The 22354-nt window shown below is 35.4% G+C and overlaps 1 protein-coding gene and 1 long non-coding RNA gene across 2 annotated transcripts; one reads left to right on the top strand and one right to left on the bottom strand.

The window, feature by feature from the left end:
- Positions 1 to 159: 159 nt before the first annotated feature.
- Positions 160 to 21108, top strand: dcp2 (decapping mRNA 2). The gene is given in 11 exon segments (NM_200152.1): positions 160 to 414; positions 4035 to 4186; positions 7415 to 7542; positions 7629 to 7727; positions 7821 to 7973; positions 10087 to 10199; positions 10288 to 10383; positions 14692 to 14821; positions 17889 to 17969; positions 18048 to 18099; positions 20110 to 21108. Coding segments are annotated over 11 exon segments (1194 nt in total). The 5' UTR covers positions 160 to 361; the 3' UTR covers positions 20247 to 21108.
- LOC141376297 (uncharacterized) lies at positions 14100 to 18613 on the bottom strand. Its single transcript, XR_012386100.1, has 3 exons — positions 16161 to 18613; positions 15437 to 15814; positions 14100 to 15386 (listed from the first exon to the last, which is right to left on the bottom strand). It is a non-coding gene; the product is annotated as an uncharacterized lncRNA (long non-coding RNA).
- Positions 21109 to 22354: the final 1246 nt, after the last annotated feature.

Here is a 22354-nt window from a genome sequence, read left to right as displayed (position 1 = left end):
ACATAAAAAACACCAACCAGCCAAACATGTTAACCACTGAAGCCCTCTGTGATTGGTTGTTGGCGATGTTCGTTAAACCGAGCGTGACTGTGATAGGTCAAACAGAATTTGCGCGCTGTCATTGGTCCCGCCTAATCTCAAGAGCGTCCACGAATTCGCGTTGCTATATTTTTAGCCAGTTAGCATCGGCGTCGTAGTTATAAATTCCCCAGCGCTGCCTGCTCTTTTAACGTCAAGTGTTTGACTAGCCAGAAATATGGACTTGAGTCACGTATTATAAATGCGAAGCACGCAAGTTTGGTAGCTTTGCGCTGTTTTTAATGCACTAGTCTTGCTTGTTCGGGATGTTTTTACCCTTAACATGGAGACAAAAAGAGGGGAGATTCCAAGAGGTTTACTGGATGACCTTTGCAGGTAAACCGACAGAATACACTCACATATGACAGCATGATTAAAAGTAACGTTAACTGTACTGTAGGTTTAATATGCGTTCAAATTAAGTTAGTTTGAGCAGTCGAGTGCTGTGTAACTGTCTTTGTTGTAAGGATGTGTTGCAATACATAAATGAAGCCACTAACGTAGACAGACTTTAAGGGATTGAAGAAGATACCTTCGCAGTGAGCTCTGCGCTTTTGTTTATCATTGGTGCGTTTTGAGGCTGCAGGATGTTTGTGTTGTGCATCACATGCGCGTTTTAAGTCAGCTGCAGTTTTGGACACGTGCCAATTCGTCTATATGTTGGCTGTACATGTTTGTAAACACTGTGCTGTCCTGCAGTCTGAAGAAGAGTATATTAATAGCTGCTGTTAATTATTTTCTCATTTCGACCTAAACGGTCAATTGACTGACTACTTGTAGAACTACTTCCGTACTACGGTTTCCGCATTTCCGGTGATAACATTTTCATTAACAGATCATGAACAGTAAGGTATTAATACTTTTTAAAGTAAACAAAAGACTGAGATAACAAACAAGTTGAAGACATATATACAGTTGAAGTCAGATTATTAGCCCCCCTGAATTATCAGCCCGCTCATTTATTTTTTTTTCTCAATTTCTGTTTGACGGAGAGCAAATTTTTTTTTTACCACATTTCTAATCATAATAGTTTTAATAACTGATCTCTAATAACTGATTTATTTTATCTTTGCCATGATGACAGTACATAATATTTCACTAGATATTTTTCAAGACACTTCTATACATCTTAAAGGGACATTTAAAGGCTTAATTAGGTTAACAAGGCAGGTTAGGGTAATTAGGCAAATATTGTATAATGATGATTTGTTCTGTAGACTATCAAAAAATATAGCTTAAAGTGGCTAATAATTTTGACCTGAAAATGGTTCTTAAAAATTAAAAACTGCTTTTATTCTTGCCGAAATAAAACAAATAAGACTTTCTTCAGAAGAAAAAAAATATTATCAGACATACTGTGAAAATTTCCTTGCTCTGTTAAACATCATTTAGGAAATATTTAAAAAAGAAAAAAAAATCCAAGGGTGTTAATAAATCTGACTTCAACTGTAAATAAATAAAATATCGAGAGAAAAAAATAATTATGAATAAAATAAATGCTAAAGAAAAAATATATAGCAGGCGAGTTGAAGTTCTCACAATATGAAACCAAAATCTCCAAATAATGAATATAAATATCTAGCATTTCGGCTTTTCATCTCTCTTAATGTCTCTCTTATTACACATTTTTCTTTAAGCACCACTAGTCTTGGGGGAATTTAGAAAAAATTACACGTAGGCATGAGACGATAACTGTTTTCAAGGTAAACTGCAGTTTGGACAACTCAAGGTTTTAATACTAAAACCTTAAAACTTTGTAAAACTTTCTGCCATATACAGGGTTCATACGCTCATTGAAAACCTGGAAAAGTTATGGCATTTTCCAGGGCTGGAAAAGTTTTGGAAAAACAGACAAATCCAAAAGTTTTAGAAAAGTGATGTAAATTAGTTAAATAAATATCTGTACACTTGAATCAGGGCTGCACGATATTGGAAAACTCTGACATTACGGTATTTTGTATTTCTGTGATGTATATTGCGATGTGAATACAATTTCACTAGATGATTTAACAGGTTTATTTGGATAGATTGGGGGGATTTTGTAGAGGAGGGAATCACAAATAATATATAACAAATAAATCACAAGCAGAGATAAATAAAATATAGTAAAGATAAAAGTAAATTATAGTGTTAAAGTTTTCACTATTCAGGTACACATATTGAATAATCAGCACTGCATAGTCTTCATTGTTTATTATTTAATCTTTATTAAAGTCACAAAACATTTTTTCTGGCCGGATGTTTTAAACTCTGAAATATTGAAATGTTCACACAGTCACAGGCCTTAAAGGGACAGTCCACTCAAAGATTAAAATGTTCTAACTATTTACTCACACTTCACTTGTTTCAATTCTATAGCAGTTATTAAATTTTATTCTCTTTGTGTTCATTAAAAAAGAAAACTCATAAATGTTTAAAACAACTGAAGAGTATAATGAAAATGGTAGGTAATTTTGGGTGAACTATCTCTTTAAAAATGCGTGCAGATGATAAACTTTTACTCCACTATGATTAAACTCTATATTAAACTATAATCTCAACATTGCATATCCTGTGATGTGACTATTGCGGATGCACACATCACAATATTGCACAATATTCAATATTGGTTAGTTGTCTTTTCTACTTTTCTGTTCTTGGCCAAAAACTTGCTCTCACATTGTTAGTGCTGTGTAAGCATTATTAAACACAATTTTACATAGATAAAAACAAACTGAAACAAAATAGATTGTTGTGTTCTATGATATGCTGTAATAAATTTGAACATCATTGTTTTTTTTTATTATTTACCATCGATATGTTGACATTACTTGAAACATTACGTCATGAAAATGTGCTTGAAAGTTCTGGAAAAGTCTTTGAAAAGTCATAGAATTTTAGTAGTAAAAATGTGTACAAACTCTATATATCGTTTTTTTTATGAACAGCGGTATCTCCAGCAGAAAAGATCTCCAAAAATGCCTTTTCAGGTTGAAAGAAATTATTATTTTTTAAACTAAGGACAGCAATAGTCAATGATTTATTTGAATTATTTAGCCTGACATGTTTACTGCTTCAAAATATTATAAATGTTTCTCAAAATAAAATATATTGTGTTCAAAGGAGGAAAAAGTTTTAGTTTTTTATCCGGACATTTAAATGTATATTTTAGAGCAGCAATTACAATATCGTGAAACCGTGATATTTTTATCCAAGGTTATCATACCATCAGAATCTTATACCATGCCTAATTACATTTATGAATGTAGAATTGTAATAATATCAACAAATTATTAATTATAAGATATCTTTTTATCGTTAAGTATTCCGTAATAACATTTGCCTTCCCTACATGCATAAAGCTCACTGCGCTGTGATTATTTTTTCCCTCCCCCTTTTAAAAAAAATAATAATAATTTAAGATACAATTCTTGTATAATGTACAATTCTTCTACATTAACTATTACATTTAGCTCCATTGACTCTCAATTGGCTGCTTATTAATAGTTATTAAAGTGATAGTTCACCCAAATATGAAAACTGCCATCATTTACTCACTCTTTACTTGTTACATTCCACTTTTTTGTTGTTGTTGAGCACAAAAGAAGATATACTGATGAATTCTGGAAACCTGTAACCATTGACTTCCATTGTAGGATAAACAAATACTATGGAAGTCAAGAGTTACATGGTTGAAAACATTTTTCACTATATTTTTTTGTGCTAGTACAAAAAAACAAATGTAAATTATGCCAGAATTTTTTTTTAGGCGAACTGTCCCTTTAAAGTAGAGTGTAATGTATTTTATGTACAAATAAACAGCCAGTGGTATAGTAATACGCATGTAATAACTTGATTATAGTGAGAACTAGGGATGCTCCGATCGTTCAGCTGGACATCGATATCGGCCGATAATTACATTTACATTTATTATAGTATTAATGTTTGTGTGTGTGTGTGTGGTTTTTATCCTGTAGTCGCTTCATTCTTCACATCCCCAGCGAGGAGAGGGACAATGCCATCAGAGTTTGCTTCCAGATTGAGCTCGCCCATTGGTTTTACCTGGACTTCTGCATGCAGAATTCACCAGGACTACCTCAGTGTGGGATAAGAGACTTCGCCAAGGCTGATATCCTTAAGAATCATTTTAATATAGCATTCAACAATTCACCCAAAAACGAAATGTTTTCTGCCTTCATTTATACTCCTCCAGGTTGTTGCAATCCTGCATACATTTCTTTGTTCTGCTAAAGACAAAGGAAACTATTTGAAAAAATATCAGTGACAAAACGGATCTTTTAAATCTATGGTAACATTTTGATAATGCTCACACAAAACATACAAGAGACTGAATGTTATTCTTTGCTCGGGTCTCATTTAAAAACGTGACGCACTCACAAGAATGGGGGTGGAAATGTGCATATAATACTTGGTTTTATAGGTTGTGACCAGGGCTTCACATTAACTTTTTTTGATCACCAGCCACTGTGGCTAGTAGTTGTCCAGCATTACTAGCCACTCACCATTTTCACTAGCTACACTTTTGTTGTTGGAAAAATATATTTTATATACATTAATCTGACCAGGGGTGTCCAAACTCGGTCCTGAAGGGCCAGTGTCCTGCTGAGTTTAGTTCCAACTTCCTTCAACACACCTGCACCTGCAAGTTTCTAGTATCTGTAGCAAGAGCTTGATTAGCTGATTCAGGTGAGTTTGATTAGGGTTGAAGCTAAACTCTCCAGGACACTGGCCCTACAGAACAGAGTTTGGGCACCCCTGAATTTGACTTTGACATGCTAAAATTACTTGATTTTTTTTTTTTTATAATTATGTTTATTGGATTTTCACTACAATACAGACATAACAAAACATCTTCAAAAGACACACACACAAAATAACAACACAAAACAATGTAGGGAAGAAAAGGAAAAAAAGCTCAATTACATATAATGGCTTGTTTCCACTGATTGGTACGGTTCGGTTTGGTACGCTTTTATGGCCGTTTCCACTGTTCAAAGGCGTACCGAACCAAACCGTACCGTACCACTTTTTTGGCACCCTTTTGAAAGGGTCCCAAACACAAGAAAGGGTATCAAAAGGCGGAGCTAGATGCGCAGCTGAACGCTATTAGTTTACAGAGATACGTCATTCGCTTAGGCAACAAGCCAGAATGTAAACAAAGGACCCGCCATGTTTGAAACACACAGCGAGAGTTTACTTGCGCTCACTGCGCGTCTATATCTGAAAAAACAAACCTCTTGAGTTGATGATAATAACTTGCGCTTAATTATTGACAAGCTTTGAAAACCCGATCCTGTGAAAAGCTGACAAACGCGAGAATGACACATTCAAAAAGAAAAGGACAAACGCGAGAGTGGAGCGCGGAAAAAAGAGGAAACCAAGGAGCACGTTATTTCTTCAGCAAACTGAACAAACTGCCTTGTTTTAATTTTTATCATCACCTTTTGGACTAATATGAACTGAGAACAATGGAATGACTCTCTAACAGAGGCTACATGTGCTGCTAAAGATTACAGAAACAGATGAGAGGTTTTCACTGACTGTAGGCTATACTTTGTGTTGTTTTGAACCTAATTAAGGACGAAATGTCTGCTGTGTGTACTTTTTCTGTAGTTCGTAACATATCGGAGACTGTAAGTATCTGTATGTGTTCATATATGTTCATTTTTTTATTTATTTAAAATAATTACAGACGTTACAGTAGGCTGTTTCACACTCTCATTGATCTGCAGTTATAATCAACTCATGTTCATAGAAATGTTAGTAATAAACATTTATACAGAAGTGTCTATGTGTGTAAAGCGTCTGTTTTGTGAGAAGTGCTTTTCATATGATATGTGAGCGACCTGTGCAGCTTTATTGTAGACATTTTCTCGAGCGAGCATGACGTCGACTGAAACTTTGTCATACACCACGCCCACCAAAAGGGTACCCTTGGTAGTGGAAACTCAAGCCTGATAAAGGTGACCCGTACCAACCCGAACCGTACCGTACTGTACTAGTCAGTGGAAACAAGGCATTAAAACAGCACTATCCCACATTGAACAGATCAGAAAAAAATGATAATAACATTGCTTGTTTTTCAGATACCGATACAGTTCCAATATTCCTTTCAGCATAATAGGGCAAAAACTAGGTTCCAAATAGTCCAAATATGGAGTCCAAACTACTTTATTTTTAGATTTTGTGTTATGTCCACATGCCTCCTTATTAATTTTCATGCCTCTCCTTTATTCATTTAGCCACCTTTTGGGTGGATTTAATTTGATATCTGTACTACCTTTTAATTAATAATGATACAAATAAATTCAGAATCTAATAATACTGTAATATAATGCTGTCTTCTTGATGTAATTGTACATTTTTATAATGATTTAGTTTGATTAGTAAGAGTCGCATACAACGCTGTTATTCTATTTAGTTTAATTTGAATATTAAATCGACATGAATGTTTTATGTTCATGAATAAAATACCTACATAGAAAACTGAGAATGTGAATAATGGTAATGTTTGTCAATCAGCTCTCCACTGTAAACAACCACAGTAAAATACTTAGTTTTATTTATTACTTATTCTTCAGTACATAAAAAAATTTAAAAAAATAAATCTGACATTAAAAAATGTTCAGCACCCCTGTAAACATCTAAAATCTTTATTTGACAAATACCAACTTCATCCGCAGTAAAGACAGCAACACAATACAATAGACTCTGTTTAAAGTCCTGTTTTCTTGGTTCAAGCAGAAATCTGGATGATCTGTAATGTGATTTTTTTCTTTTATAAGTCAGATGTCTCACCTTGAATGCAGACAACAGAAAACAGTCGTAGTCACAGTCTAACGGTATCGGTAGTAAATATACAGCTGTCTGGGTGAGTTCTCTATGGAGTTCTGTGTAGGTGGAAGTCATGATACACTGCGTGGAGTGAAACCGGACATCGAGTGGCTTCATGTGAAAAGGGTCTATTCGTATGCACAAATACAATATTGTAAAGCTTTCTATATAAAATGATTTGTGAGGGCTATACTCGTATGTTGAGCGCAGTATATCTAAATAGATTTTTAGATGCCCCTGGCCTGTAAATCTTTTTTTCTTTCATCTCAGCCATTAATTGAGCACTCATTGAAATACTCAGTGGAAAAACCCTGGAGTGTGCTGATGGTTATTACAAGACTTTTAAACGTGTATGATTTGAATTGTATATTATAAAAGTACACATTATTTTATTGTAATCAATGTCAATGAAGTTTTCATTTATGAGGTAAAGGATGACGTTGGATGGAAATTCATCCAAAACATTTTTTCTTTCTGCATCTTTCCTTAACATTGCAATCACTTTTTAGTCACTGTCCATTCCTGCTGCCCCAAGGAGAGGATGTTCAGAAGGTTTTAGAACAGTGGAAAGAATATAAGATGGGTGTGCCTACATTTGGTGCCATTATTCTGGATGAAACACTTGACAATGCAAGTTTACATCTGCTGAAAGATTTATAACCGCATTACTTTAAAGATCCTGATGTTCTTATTGAAGTTTTGTTTTCTGCCTGAAGGTGTTGATGGTCCAGGGTTATTTGGCCAAGTCTGGCTGGGGTTTTCCTAAAGGAAAAGTCAATGAAGATGAGGCTTTCCATGACTGCGCTGTGAGAGAAGTATGCACTTTTCCTTGGCTTCAAAAAAATAAACCAAGATCTTGTGTATTTATAGGTCAATATAATGGAAACCATGTCAATGTTGTTTTTCAGGTTTTAGAAGAGACAGGATTTGACATCAGAGATCGTATTTGCAAGAAGACGTATATAGAGCAGAGGATTTCAGATCAGCTGGCTCGATTGTACATTATACCAGGAGTTCCTAAAGACACCAAGTTCAACCCAAAGACCAGAAAAGAAATTAGGGTGTGTATATGACTTTTTTTTTTTGGTCAAAATATATTTATTGCCAGTTTGTTACAACTTCAGATTCAAATGAAAGAAAGAATCGGGGGCAGTGATCTTAAAATAGCCATGAAAAAGTCATGAGTTGCTTATGTAGCAATAAATAAATAAACAAACTAACACAAAACATGCTTAAAATCAATTTTTTCACAGCTTTCCATTGTGTTATTTTGACTTTTAATAGCTTTCAGTAATTATCGAGTCTGTTGGAATTAAAGATTCTTATGGACTTTGCTTAAACATGATGTAATGGATCGAATGTTAGCAGGTAAATTATTCCAATATATTAGACCCTTAAACATAATTGGCTCTATTTTGACGATCCATGTGCAAAGTCCAAAGCGCAGGGCGCAAACGCATTAACGGTGTGTCAGAATCCACTTTTGCTATTTTAAGGACAGAAAAATCTGCTTTGCGCCGTGGCGCATGGTCTAACAGGGTTGAGCTTATTCTCTTAATGAGTTATGGGTGTGTTTTGAGAATAAACCAATCAGAGTCTCATCTCCCATTCCCTTTAAAAGTCAGTTGCGCCGCGCCATAACGCATTTGCTATTTACATGGCGGACTTTGTAAGTGGAAAAACAGAACACTTCACTAGAGAGAAAACAGTTAAACAGAGCATCCAGCAAGAGAGAGATGAGCTTCCTCATTATTTACTTTCGCTTTCACTCTCGTGGATAGGGAAACGTGTTGTACGGACAGATATCCATTAGTCTATACTTATTTAGTTTGTTAAGAGCAAAGATTTGTTTCAAACTATTTCTAAATTTAGTTCTAATTTCCAGCAAACGAATAAATGAACAATAATAATGAAGTGTGGTCAAAAAACTGAGTTATTTCTTAATACACATGCTGTGCCCTCTATGGTCTAAAACCTAATCTAATCAAATAGAAATAGATAAAGCAAATCTAAGCTTGTTTTTAATTAAACAAATATAAGTATGCATATAATAAATAATACTGCTAATAATGATAACATTACACAAAAGCAAATTGTTATGAATAAACTTTAAAAGCCCCCCGAGATGAAGAAGGCATGAAAGTATGGTTTTTATATTTATGTAGGCTAGAAAATAATAATTTTTGTAATATTTTAATCCTTTAATTCTTTTTCTTTAATATGACATCTTGTGTGCAAAGATGGCCACTGCAGCAGATCAAACATAACACAATGATGTGTGTAAAAAGAACAACCCAGAGCAAATCTGCGAAGTCTGCATTGTAAGATGGTACATAAGATCCCTAATCCAATGATTTAAAGTTTAGGAAATTTGTCCTTCCATTTAAGCAGTATAGGACGTCTAGCAATTAATGTTGAAAAATAAATCATGCTTTTGGTATTATTGTATAAACTGGGATCTGTAATTAAACCAAATATTCCTTCAATAGGGCAATAGTCAATTGATACATTTGAAAAGAAATTAAATAATAATTGCCAGAACTTGGTCATTTTAGAACATGACCAAAATTTTTGTGTGATTAGCTATCTCTACTTCACATCTATTACATAAGGGCTAATTTGGCTAATTTAGTTTTTTTTCCAATGTAGGCGATGTACCACTTTAAACTGAATAATTGTATGTTGCAAACAAATTGAAGTTGAGTGAATTTTATTTATAATGTCTTGCTAAATGTCCTCTGAGAGAATCAACTCAAGTTCATTTTCCCATTGTTGTTTCGACATTACTGAAGTTAGATTATGTGAGGAGATAAAAGAGTAAATCACACCTATATTACCTTTTGAGAACTGGGTTGTTTACATGTTCATTATTAAACATTAAAAATGATACTGCATCATTATTTATTATGTTTTAAAGCAACGTTTTTAAGTTATTTAAAAATAATACGGTAGTACATGAGAAATTACAAATGGTCATTTTAATGTAATTCAGTTTGGCATATTTAACTTTGGCCCACAGCTCTAGTTTAGTTTTAAAAAAAGTTTAGTTTTTGGCTTATATAAGAAAACATTTGGGCACCCCTGATTTAGAGGCACTTGAGTGTAAATAATAAGAAATTTTCATTCTTGGGTGAACTACCCTTTTAATTTCTCTGCTGTTTTGATTCCTGACAGAACATTGAATGGTTTCCAGTGGAAAAACTGCCTTGCCACAGGAACGATATGACTCCTAAATCCAAGCTTGGATTGGCTCCTAACAAGTTTTTCATGGCTATTCCATTCATGAGGTACATCTTCTCTTTTTGTCTCTTTAATGAGAATCTTGTGTTTTTGCTTGGGTGAAGTGTAACTGAGCTGTAATGTGCCCGTCTGCAGGCAGCTCAAAGAATGGATTGCCAAACACAAAGGAGAGTCGACCAGCAGTGATGAGGATTTTGCGTCCAATGGCAGCACACCATGCAAACCATTCCGGTACGGTGATTGTTGCCATAGAAACCCTTAACCATCATATTTTACTTATTTTCCACAGGGAAAACATTCACCATCATGTTTAGATATTATATTTGCATAAAAAGCTTCTAGTGCGTTGAAATAGTGTTTACAAACTATAATAATTCTTAGTTTTCAGTCAGATGACTAGTAGCATGACCTGGAGGGTGAAACGCAGAACTGAAGTACAGACCTGTCTGATTTCTTTAAAGGTACTGTAGAAATAAAGTCTTGGCATATCTGAATAGTTAGTGTTCAGAACTTGGAAATGATATACTGTGAGCCTCAAACACCATTGTTTCCTTGTTCGTATGTAAATCATGTGAGTGTAAAAACAGGTCAGATAAAATTATAAACAGACTCTGAAGTTCCACATGAAATCATTAATATGCATGTCCCAGGCTGGGGTGTGTTTCCCAAAACCATCATTAGCTAACTAAAGTCGAAAGTTCCGTCGTTACAAATATAGTTTTTTAATTTGCCATTACCCAAACCCGTCGCTCCAATGAACATTCGCAAACTGCGTCACAAACCTGAGCACTTGCAACTACACCTCTGGAGCTGTAGTTTAAAACATAGTTCCTGGCTGTGTTCTATTCCCACTTATCCCCCCTATGCCCTATTCATTTAGAACATTCTAACATTCAAAGTTGGAATTTTTTAAAAATAAAAAAAGCATTAGGGTCATCTTTCTTAGGTTTAATTTGCTGCCAAACTATTTTTACAGTTTAGTTTTAGCGATCTTCATGTTTACAATTGTGCTCCCTTCGCAGTGCACTTTGAAAACATTGATGTCATTTTGAACACAGCTTCATGGCGAAAGCTATAGGTGACCTATTATTTAAAAGCAGAATTTATGTTACGTCTCCAAAGCTTGTGAAAACAAAAAGCATACGATAATTCTTTTAATTTTTAATTCTTTTAAATCATCATCATCATTAACATTATTATTAAAGTATGATTTTTTTTCATTTCTAATAAATAATAAATATTAAATTTCATTTTATAATAAATAACCTCATTATTTATTTAAGTATATGATTTATATGATATTAGAATAAATGTTAGCTTTTGTAAGTGATATATTTTAGAATAGGATATGTAATGTTCAACTTCACAGGCCCTATGTGCCATTTACATATATTTCAGTTAATATGGAAAGCGAGTGCATGTTTTTACCAAATCTAATATTGGATTTTATTTTACATGTGTGTGCGTGTAAAACAATATCATTTGCACAAATCAATTATGGCGTTTTCTCTAAAGAAGTAGTTACTCCACCCAGTTTAGAGCGTCATTATGAGCGTTTTACGATATAACTATTGTGGTTCAAGCAATGAATCTGCGACAGAGAAACTATGGGTTTTGGGAAACACTCGTCACTATATCTTTCTTTTCCCAAACGATGCATTGTACTATGATAGTTCAGCCGCAAGTTACGTCGATGTTTGGGAAACGAACCCCTGGTCAGTAGAGGAACATGTAGTTTTGCCCTGCAGGTGGCTATTCCTATCAGGGTATGAAATCATGTGAAAATTATAGCTGCGTCCAAAATTGCTACTTGCTACAAAATTGCTACTACTTAAGTACTTTACAACCATTAGAAAAGCTTATTGTGTATGTAGTGTGAATGTAAATTGTATGGATGGAATTCGGATGTACTACATCTGTAATGTTGTCATTATTACATCACCTCCACTATTCATTCCTATTCATACATTTTCTCCTGTGGCCTCATGGTATAATAAAAGTATCCATTAAATGTGCAACTTAAATTTCAGGAAGAAGTAGGTCACCTGCATACTTTTTCCGTTAATAAAAATTTATAATATTAAGCTCGCATACTGGTTGCAAACTTGGACGTATGAACAGCAGGGTTGACGGATCAGTGTAAACTTAAGATGCTAACCAGTTAGCTTGTTAGTTCAAAGGTTTTTTTTTTTAAACTGCTCTGTAAGGGTAAACAGAGTTGAAGTTGACATGCTTGCTAAGGCTTGTGTGTGTTCCTCCTTCAGTCTTTTACATGGCACATTGTGTTAATTGAGCTTATAATAAGGTTATTTATGCATTTGTCAAGGCATTATACTATATGATGACTACATTTCACATTATATGCTCAACAGTATACAAATGTTTCATCTTCAATTTTAGAACTTTCAGCGAATTCTTCTTAAATAGACCTTTTTAGCCTCTGTGTGGCACACTGGTAACTGTTGCAACCAGAAAATGGGGACTTTAGCAAGTGTGTTTTAGAGATACTGCATAAAAGTAGAACTTCTTAACCTCTTAAGGCCCAAGCTGTTTTTTTACATGCATTTTTTATTTCTCTTTGCTATTTGGGCTTATTTGAACCTAATTAGAATAAAACCTAAGGATCATCTTTTGATATAATGTACTTTTAGAGAAAAATGATGTCCATGTATGTCGACTCGTGGTCATTTTTGAACATGTTTTGACTATCAGAGAGTAAAAACAAATTTTCCCATTTTGGACAGTTAAAAATAGAGTTTGGGACTTTGCATTTACTGCAAAACAGTTGCAGAATGACACTGAATGCTTTATATTTTGTTACAGACAGGTTCACTTGGGCTTTGGCGCGAGACATGACTTTTACGGGTCTGTTTCATACGGATTTATTAATCATACTTACTGTTCATTAAACGCAAACTGCCGTAGATTATTAAAGATGAGAACTCCTCGCAGCAAGACAGCTGCGCGGCTTCAGCAGACCTTCTCATTCCTGCAGCACGAGGGCTTTATGATTGTTTATGAGCACCAAAAGTGGCGGATCTCTTTGGCGAAATATCTGACTGCGTGTCACCGCATTCTTAAGGACTGTTTGGCAAAATATTTGACTGCATGTCACTACATAACAAACCACTGAAACGATATAACTAGAGAAATCTGCACTGTGCTGCTGAGTGAGAGAGCGCTTCTCAGTAAACAGCACAGCAGCGATGACGTAAGCGTGCCGAGGCCCATTTGTGGTGTGAGCGCAGGCCGTCGCGGGAGACGGGAGGGGGGACAAGCGTGCTTTGGCCCGGTTCGAGGCAACTGTACCTAGTGTGAGTACGGCCTAAGCCCTAGGAGGTTAAGCATAAAAACACCATAATATATGAGCAGATATTTAAGAAACATGCTAATTGAACCTACTAGTTTACCTGAAAAAACTATGCTAAAGTCGGTTATTGTCCTTTTGAAAAAGGGTGATCCATGTCAGTTTGTTTTGGTCTCTATATCCCGCCCTCTGGCAGTTCAGCCAATTATGTTTTGGCACCCAGGGTTGCGTTGGTAGAAAACACTGCTTAATTCATTTAAGTCATGAAGGCTGCTTCAATATATGTGTGCGCCGCTGAGAATGTCACAGCAGCAGCAGCATCAAAGTGAGACGCAGAATAAAGTATTACATATGTAAACACTAGCTTAGTAGCTTACATTGTAAGACTCTATGGCTAAGCACACTCGTGATCTGTTGGTGTCATAAATCTGGCAACATGCATATGCACCATGTTGGAGGGATATTGGCCAGGAAAAAAAAAAACCTATTCAATATTTTCAATTTGAACTGCAATACCTAGATCTACACTGCACCTTTAAATCTCTTTTTAGAAGTAAATGTTACAGTTTTAGTTTTCTTTTCTCTTTATTCTCATTTCCCCTGAACCTCTAAATCAGGGGTGTCACACTCAATTTCTGGAGGGTCACAGCCCTGCACAGTTTAGTTCCAACCCTGCTCCAACACACTTAAGCTGCGGTCACACTAGAGTCTGAGCTTGCGAAATTCTGTCATACGGCGCTGTTAAAAGGGGCGGGATTAAACAAGATGATTAGACATTTAAAAAAGTGAGTGATTGCTCCATATTAAAAATTTTTGAGAGGGCATGTTTTAATCCTCAATTGGTCTCATGCAGTCAAGTGATGTGATTTCGCAGGTCAGAGTTCACCAAGCTTGAACTTTGCAATGCAGTGAACTGCGAAATTTGACACATGACCTTGCGTTTCCGGTCTGACGAATTTGCATGCGTATGAATGGAAGTCTGTGGGGAGAAAAGTCCAGTGTGACCACTGATTTACCTGTAGGTTTCAAACAAGCCTGAAGGACTCAATTAGTTTGATCAGATGTGTTTAATTAGGGATGAAACTTAACTGCAGAGTTTGACGCATGCGCTCTAAATGGTGTTTACTAGTGAGTTACATTGTGTTTGTTGGACCTTCTGGGTTTGGCTGTCATTTATGCGATCAGATGATTGTTGTGATTATGACACAATTCTGTTTTTTTCCTCTGCTCAGCTCTAAGCCCAGGAGATCTCAGTTATTGGTGGAATCGTCTCCAGTGTCCGCTGACAGCTGGTCAAAGCAGAAACAGAAAATATTTGTACAAACCTCCCAGAGCGAGTTAGCAGATGTGCTTAAACCCAAGGTAGGTTCAGATCATTAAATAACATTTGTACATAAATTAAACCAAAATTAGTAAAACAGCTCTTACGGTAAACTTTAAGCGTTGCAAAATCGCACCTTCAGACTTGAAACCAGATTAACATTTAAGTCAAATAAGCGTTTTGGAATTCAGCCCTTAGTAGGAAGAAAATCTAATTGTTCTTTTTAATTCAAGACATGATGAGGGTATTTATACTACAGGGTGGGCCATTTATTTTGATACACCTTAATAAAATCAGAATGGTTGGTGATATTACCGTCCTGTTTGTGGCCCATTAGTATATGTGAGGGGGTTAACTTTTTAAGATGGGTGGTGACCAAGGTGGCCATTTAAAAAAAAAAAGTGGTAATTACTATGAAAATGGTAATTACTAGGAAAATAGCCAAAAAAGCTAGAATTGTGTTTGCAGTTCATATATCAATTATTTGGTAACACTTTAGTTTGGACCACAATATACTGTATTAACAAACTCTTAACTAACACTATTACTAACTATTACTTAACTAACTATCTATCTATCTATCTATCTATCTGTCTGTCTGTCTGTCTGTCTGTCTGTCTGTCTGTCTGTCTGTCTGTCTGTCTATCTATCTAAGCATAAAATAAGTATAAAACAGTTTCTATAGTTCTGGTGATGAACTCAAATAATATATCTTCTTTAGTAAAAATAACACCTATAGGCCTACTGTATATGACAGACAGCACAATCTAATTAAAAACATAATGCTTGCTGTAAACTATAGGCTACATTATTTGAGCATTCGTTATGACAATAGCTACGTTTCCATCCACCTTTTTTTTTTTTGTTAATTTTGGATATGCGCATAAAAAACGGTTGATGGATACGGCAAGATGTGCATACATTTTGAAAATGCACATAAAACATAACTGATGAGGAAAAACTTTTTATTAATTATAAAAATTAATAATTAAAAATTAATAATTAAAAAAATTGTGCATAAACTATGATGCAAACTTTTACCGAACAAATTCCATTATGCGCATTAAAGTCATATTACTTTGTTATAAGAGATCATGTGATGATAATAATGTGGCCGAGCACATTGTAAAACATCTGTTTTCAAAATGTTGTTTTGGTCATTCTAAAACACCTTAACCGCCTCAGTATCAGCGTTATTTTATTATTAATGACCTCCAGAATCAAGAGCGTCTGTACTCCGCGTCTCATGCCTTCAAACGCCACCGCACGTTCACTGCGTGTCAGGATTGCCTTCTGAGGTGTGACGATATTGTTCGCTTTGACTTGCATGGAAACGCTGCTTTATTCGCACATCTTTTATGCGTAATTCCAGTTTTGCACATAAAGTCAAATCGCATTTTTGGATGGAAACATAGCTGTTGATATAATCTTTTGTGATCCAGCTTATGTATTTTTTTTTTCAGATTTTTAAAAAAAATCTATAATAGGCTAACACTATTCACCCTTATTGTTGGTAAAATAGCCAGGCTTTTAGTAAAGCCTGATATTTTCCTGCAGGTTTGATGCAGACTAAATTGTCTGAGGCCAGTTTTACTTATTAAATCCATATAGCGCTCGTCAGTTAAAATTTTTTTTTTTAATTAATCAACTACTTTTATCACAATAACAAGACTTTACAAATTCGCTATTTGCAACACTCCTCAGAAGAATAAACTCAGTAGGAAGGTGAGAGAACAGAAACGCATTGTGAGGATTGTTTTACAAAGCGGCGCACATCACGTCTGCGCAGCCGGTGCGTGAATGATTCCCTTGATGCATCACTGAGACACAGCATGCAGCCCTCCGGTATCTGCAGACACTTCCAAATCTGAACAGCACGCAGGGAAGAAGTCAGTGCGTCGAGGATCTGTCCAATGTATTATAGAGCCTTTTCTAATTGATAATTTCAGGTACGCCTACTTTGTGTGTGAATAGCAGGTAATAACCCTCTTTACTCCAGTGTTGCGAATGCAATCTGCTGATCTAACAGACACAGCGCAACATGATTTAGAAACGTCAATGAACTCCTTGTTGCTGGTCAAATTACCCATTTAATGCAAAACTAAATCCATTTCCCCGTAAATTATTTAAACTAAAAAGAACGAATAGTCTTGGAAAAAGTTTTTTGTGTTGTCATTAACGATCGGAGCACACAGTTTGATTGTAAATGAAAGGAGAATGATTGACAGGTGCAGCGGTGGGAAGCGCTGAAGTAAACATTAATTTAACCACTTGAATATTCATCAGTATTTAACATTAAACTATTGACCTTATTCTAAAATGCGGAAGAGCGCCTGTTTTCACGATTGTCTTAGAACTTCCGATTCAGTCGCCTATGGGAGAAATGACTAGGAATAATTAACGGCGGAAAACTGTCAGACTACTTGCTCTACAAACAAATGTTTGCATGACTATACAGACCAAGTAGAATAATATAATAAGAAAATATCAAATTGCAACATCAAGCAGCGTAACGAGCAGTTTTTAACGTCAAAAAATGAATGGAAGTAAATGAGACCGGAAGTCTCGAAAGATTCAAATGGCAGCGCCCTCTCGTCGGCAGAGAATAAAGTGAATAGAATGGCCTCAAAACATTTATAGCGGGCATACATGATAACTTTCTTGTGCTAATAGGAACAAGAATATAATACACAGAATATAGCGCACACGCTAGATTGAATTTGGATCGGTGCCACCTGGCTAATACTCTATCCAGCAAAAATATGAGGTTTTGAACCGATATCCGATCCATATATCAGGATCGATGCATCTCTTGTTAGTAAGGTAGAAGTTGGGTTTAGGTTTTGAGTTGGATTAGGGATGCAGAATAAGACTATACTTTATAACTACTAATGAACAGTTAATGTCTTAATACTAAGCAGGTAATAAGCCAGAAGTTAATTGTATCAATTGTGGCCTAAACTAAAGCGTTACCAATTATTTGTTCAGTTGGTTTGCTTTTGTACAGATTAAATAAACTTAATAGATGAGTGACCTGATAACATCTTTGTGAAGTGAATGGATGGCTTTAATCCTGATTTGTTGATTAGCTCTGGGGTTTCATTGCAGAATCATGTTAAAGGCAATGGGAGGAAACACCAAGAGTCTCCAAACCTGAAGAAAAGAGTCAATGGTGTCAGTCAGCAGCAGGTAAAATCCGTCATCTTGCTACACACATTATTTACTGTGCTTTACTGTACAGCTCTGTAATACTGTAATGTCTTGTAGAAAGATGACAAGAAGCTTCAGCCCAGAAGACTGCAGGATAACTTTGATGCAGGTACTTTACAATCTGGAGTTTCTGAAATAACTGATAGGATTGTATAACAAGAAATATTCATATATACTTATTATCAGGGCTTGTCATTAACTTTTTTGATCACCAGCCACTGTGGCTAGTAGTTTTCCAACGTTACTAGCCACTCGCCATTTTCACTAGCCACAATTTTGTTGGGAAAATATATTTTATATGCATGAATTTGACTTTGACTTGCTAAGTTTACTTGATTTAGATGTTGTGTTATGTCCACATGCCTCCTCATTCATTTCACTTTTTGTGTGTTGTGTATATGAGTTTACTGAATGAGCATGAGCAAATGGATTATGGTTTCATAGTGTCATATTACAATTATTTTTTATTTCACATGACTTTTCAGAGTTCAAAATTAAGGATTTACCAAATTTATCTCTAACTACACTAAAAATAAAGAATTATTTCTTAGCCACAAATTTCAAATGCGTCAAAACAAGCAAAATATGTCTGTCTACTGTAATTATTTAACAAAACATTTCTTAAAAAACAAACAAAAAAAAAAAAAAAACAGTTGACATACAAAAAAATATAATTATTGTCATGTATGTAAAATATGCACAGCATTTTTTCCTGGCTAAAGATCTCAGTTCACCAGTTAACTACACATAAATGGGAAGTTAATATATTATTAAAGCAATATAACTGTGAAAAGAATTATAATTCACCCCTAAAATAGCTGTATGCAAAAGAAAGCAGGTGACAAACATACTGTGTGACAATGAATGATGGATAATCACGCACACGCGATCAATGTTAGGCCATAATAAACTGTTCAAATAATAGTTAAAGCGAAAACAACCGGTGCTGCTTACAAAAACGACAAATCTAGACCTCTTGAAAGCAGCAGAACTGTGGGTGCAGGAGCATAACTTTTTGTCTAGTCTATATGAAAAAGAACCGAACACACCAGTTGCGTTTCTAGGCACGGTTGCTTCAAGCCATAGACTGTAGGTATTCATCTGCTTTCTTTTGCTCTCATGAACCTAGATTGTAATACCTTTGGATTTTTCATTAGTTTTAGTTTCTATTTCATTTTGACTTTTTGTTTTCAAATTCAGTTAGTTTTAATTAGTTTTTAGAGGCAGATTTACTAGTTTTATTAGTTTCAGTATTAGTTTTAGTTTTTTTTTTCTAAATAAGGATGTTTGCTAGGTGCAAGATTCAAAATCAACAGAATAATTATTGTATAATAAAAACTCAGCCATACATTTTTTGATACAGGTATTCAGAAGACACATGAACGCTATTATCTACCCATCCTCAAATTCAAATACAACAGACAGCAAACTTTTCACCGAAAAAAAAATCAGTGAAAATTTTCACCCAATTTTATCATCTCAAATGTATTCAAGTACAAAGATAATTGTTAAACATTTTATTTTTGGTTATTCAGAATATAAAGTGAAAATCAAATAATTTTTGTATTTTGCTTTTCCGTTTTTCATCATGAAAAAAAAACGAGCCGTTTTTTTTTTAATTTTCGTTTTAAAATTCAAATAACGCACTGAATTTCAATTTTTGTTTTTTAATTTTAAAATGAAAATCGAAAAACGACTCGTTTTTCAATATCTGTTTCTAAAAAAGACACACTGACCAATTTTGCTAGCATACATTAGGTAAATAATTATTTTTTGCAAGTTAATCCACTGAAAGAAATGTTTGTTTTGGTCATCTTTAATCAAAGTCTGGCCATTTGCTTCCACATTTGGAGTGGCGATCCTTTTCTGTTGACAATATGCTTCAGACACAGTATTTTGAACCACACCCCTCTTATTGTTAGTTTGCTATGAGGGCATGATGCGTAAAAAGAACACATCCCCCTATGTGGACATAGGACACGCCTCCTACTCAATATTCAGTTTCAATTGGAAGTACATCATCATATTGAAGTTAATGTCTCGGTGAGCTTCCAGTTCATCAAATATTTACTGCATATTAAACTGCGTTCATCTCACATTGTCCACTATTGTTTTTCAGATGCAGCTGGTGATGTTTACCTTTATAACGGACAGGCAGACTGCTATGGGGAAAACGAGGGCATCCTCTCTTCACGGTCCTTTCTCAGCTTCAAATTCGACAAAGACGCCATCATGAAATCCTGCTTCGAGTCCTAATTAGTTTTTAAAACTGGATCTTCTGAGCTGCAAACATGTTTTGTTTGTTGGACCAAGACTACAGATATATCAGAATATTCCTTTTTCACACGCAAATGTCAGTTCCTGTTAATCTGGATCTGTAATGCTGTTAGTTTGAGTTCTTGATAATTCTGCTAAAACTTCCAATCATGAGATTTTCATGATAAAGGCGAACATTTGAGTCATTAAAGAACTTGTTCTTGGTAATCCCGCTTGGTGCTCTGTCAAGAAACTAACCCGTTTAACAATGCTTGGATTCAGAGCACCTGAAGTGCATATTCTGCTCATGTTTTATCATTGTGATTCAATCAGACCAGCTGTATGTTGACTTCCTATGGCTGAATCATTTCAGTATTCACTGCTGTGTTAAACATACAACCGTGAAAGTATAAGACGTTTAAGCTGCTCAAAAAGAGCATCATATGACTGGTACTGTACAGATTGGTCAATGTTACTCATAGTGCTAAAGCAGAAAACACGTTCAAGCACTATATGCAGTCCAGAGTCGCCAAATGTCAGCGTACTTTGTGATTTTTGTCATATCACATTTTGCTGTTTTGGTGAATAATGTTTAATCTGTTTCCTCTTTATTTCTGTGCAATGGAGCCATTTGTTTTCTGTTCTTCTTCGTTTATGTTGTTTATCATGGATTTCACACCGTCCGTGTTTATGATACAATATTATTAATATTTGTCTCTGTGAAATAGCACTGACATCTGTGGTAAGTCGACTTTAAATTATGCAATGTGATTCGCTTAACCGTATTATCAGTGGTCTGTATTGTCATTTATTTTCTTCAGTTCTTCTTTTTTTGGTAAATAAAGACACTTTTTTTCGTAAATGTGATTTTCTTATTTCATTGTTGGGTGTAATTATTTACAAAGTAATTAGTTAGTGTAATTAAAGTACTTCTCATCTGAGATAATTAGGGATTACCTCTTTTAGGGTGTCCGTGGGGTCTTTAAATGTATTAAAAGTTGATAAATCAATTATGAGGAATTTAAGGCCCTTTAAAAGGTCTTGAACAAGTTTTTAAGAGGTCTTAAATTTTGTGCAAGCGTCATCAGAAGTGTTTGCCTCCAAAAAAAAAGCATATTTATTTTCCTCTTAATATTGTGCCAGCAGTTAGTGCTCTTTAACTCTTACATGGTCGCACACTGAAGCTAAGCAGAGCTGTGCCTGGTCAGTACCTGGATGGGAGACCACATGGTGGTTGCTGCCGGAAGTGGTGTTAGTGAGACCAACAGGGGGTGCCCAACCTGCGGTCTGTGTGGGTCCGAATGCTGCAGTATAGTGACGGGGACTGTTTGTGGTCGATTAAAAAAAAACCAAGATGTCCTTCGAAAAAGAGTAGGGGTTTCATCCTGGCCAAATTTGCCCACTGGACTCTGTCCATCATGGCCTCCTAACCCTCCTCATATCATAATTGGCTTCATCACTCTGTCTTCCTCCACCAATCATCTGGGGCCTCATGTATCAACGCTGCGTACGCACAAAAACTTTGCATACGTCAGGTTTCACGCTCAGAATCACTCACGTTTGGATTTACTAACGATGAACTGAACGTGGGAATGTGCGCAGCTCCACGCCAGCTTTTTGGCTGGCGTACGAACATTTTTGTGCGTGTCTGTTTTATTTCCATAGGCGACTCCTAGAGGCAGTTGTGTTAAATTGCTCTCTACAAAGTGTCTTTGAGTCTTGCAATGGCAGCTGTATGAGACGGGTTCATGTAGCAGGTATATAAGATTTCCATACCATACAGATGACCAGCTAAACATTAAAGCGCAATTTGCAGCGGTCGCCTATTTTCCCATCGTAATGGGAGCGATCTACTGCACGCACATTGCTATAAAGACACTATCTGAAGATGAATTTGCATACGTGAATCAGAAACCTTTCCATTCAATAAATGTGCAAATAAAATATGATGCATAGACTTATTAATGATTCTTACTTGTCTTTATCGTGATAAATAGTAGGCAAAATCTGATATGTAGCGGGGAAAAAAAGAAGTATGAGTTCATCAGACGCCGGATTCGAATCGAGTTCATGCTCGAACGTGTCAAAACATGTTAACATGCGTTTTA

The sequence above is a fragment of the Danio rerio genome, chromosome 10 (assembly GCF_049306965.1).
Source record: "Danio rerio strain Tuebingen ecotype United States chromosome 10, GRCz12tu, whole genome shotgun sequence".
Classification (NCBI taxonomy): domain Eukaryota; kingdom Metazoa; phylum Chordata; class Actinopteri; order Cypriniformes; family Danionidae; genus Danio; species Danio rerio.
The sequence above is the reverse complement of the archived record's forward strand: the minus strand, read 5'-3'. Positions and strand labels throughout refer to the sequence as shown.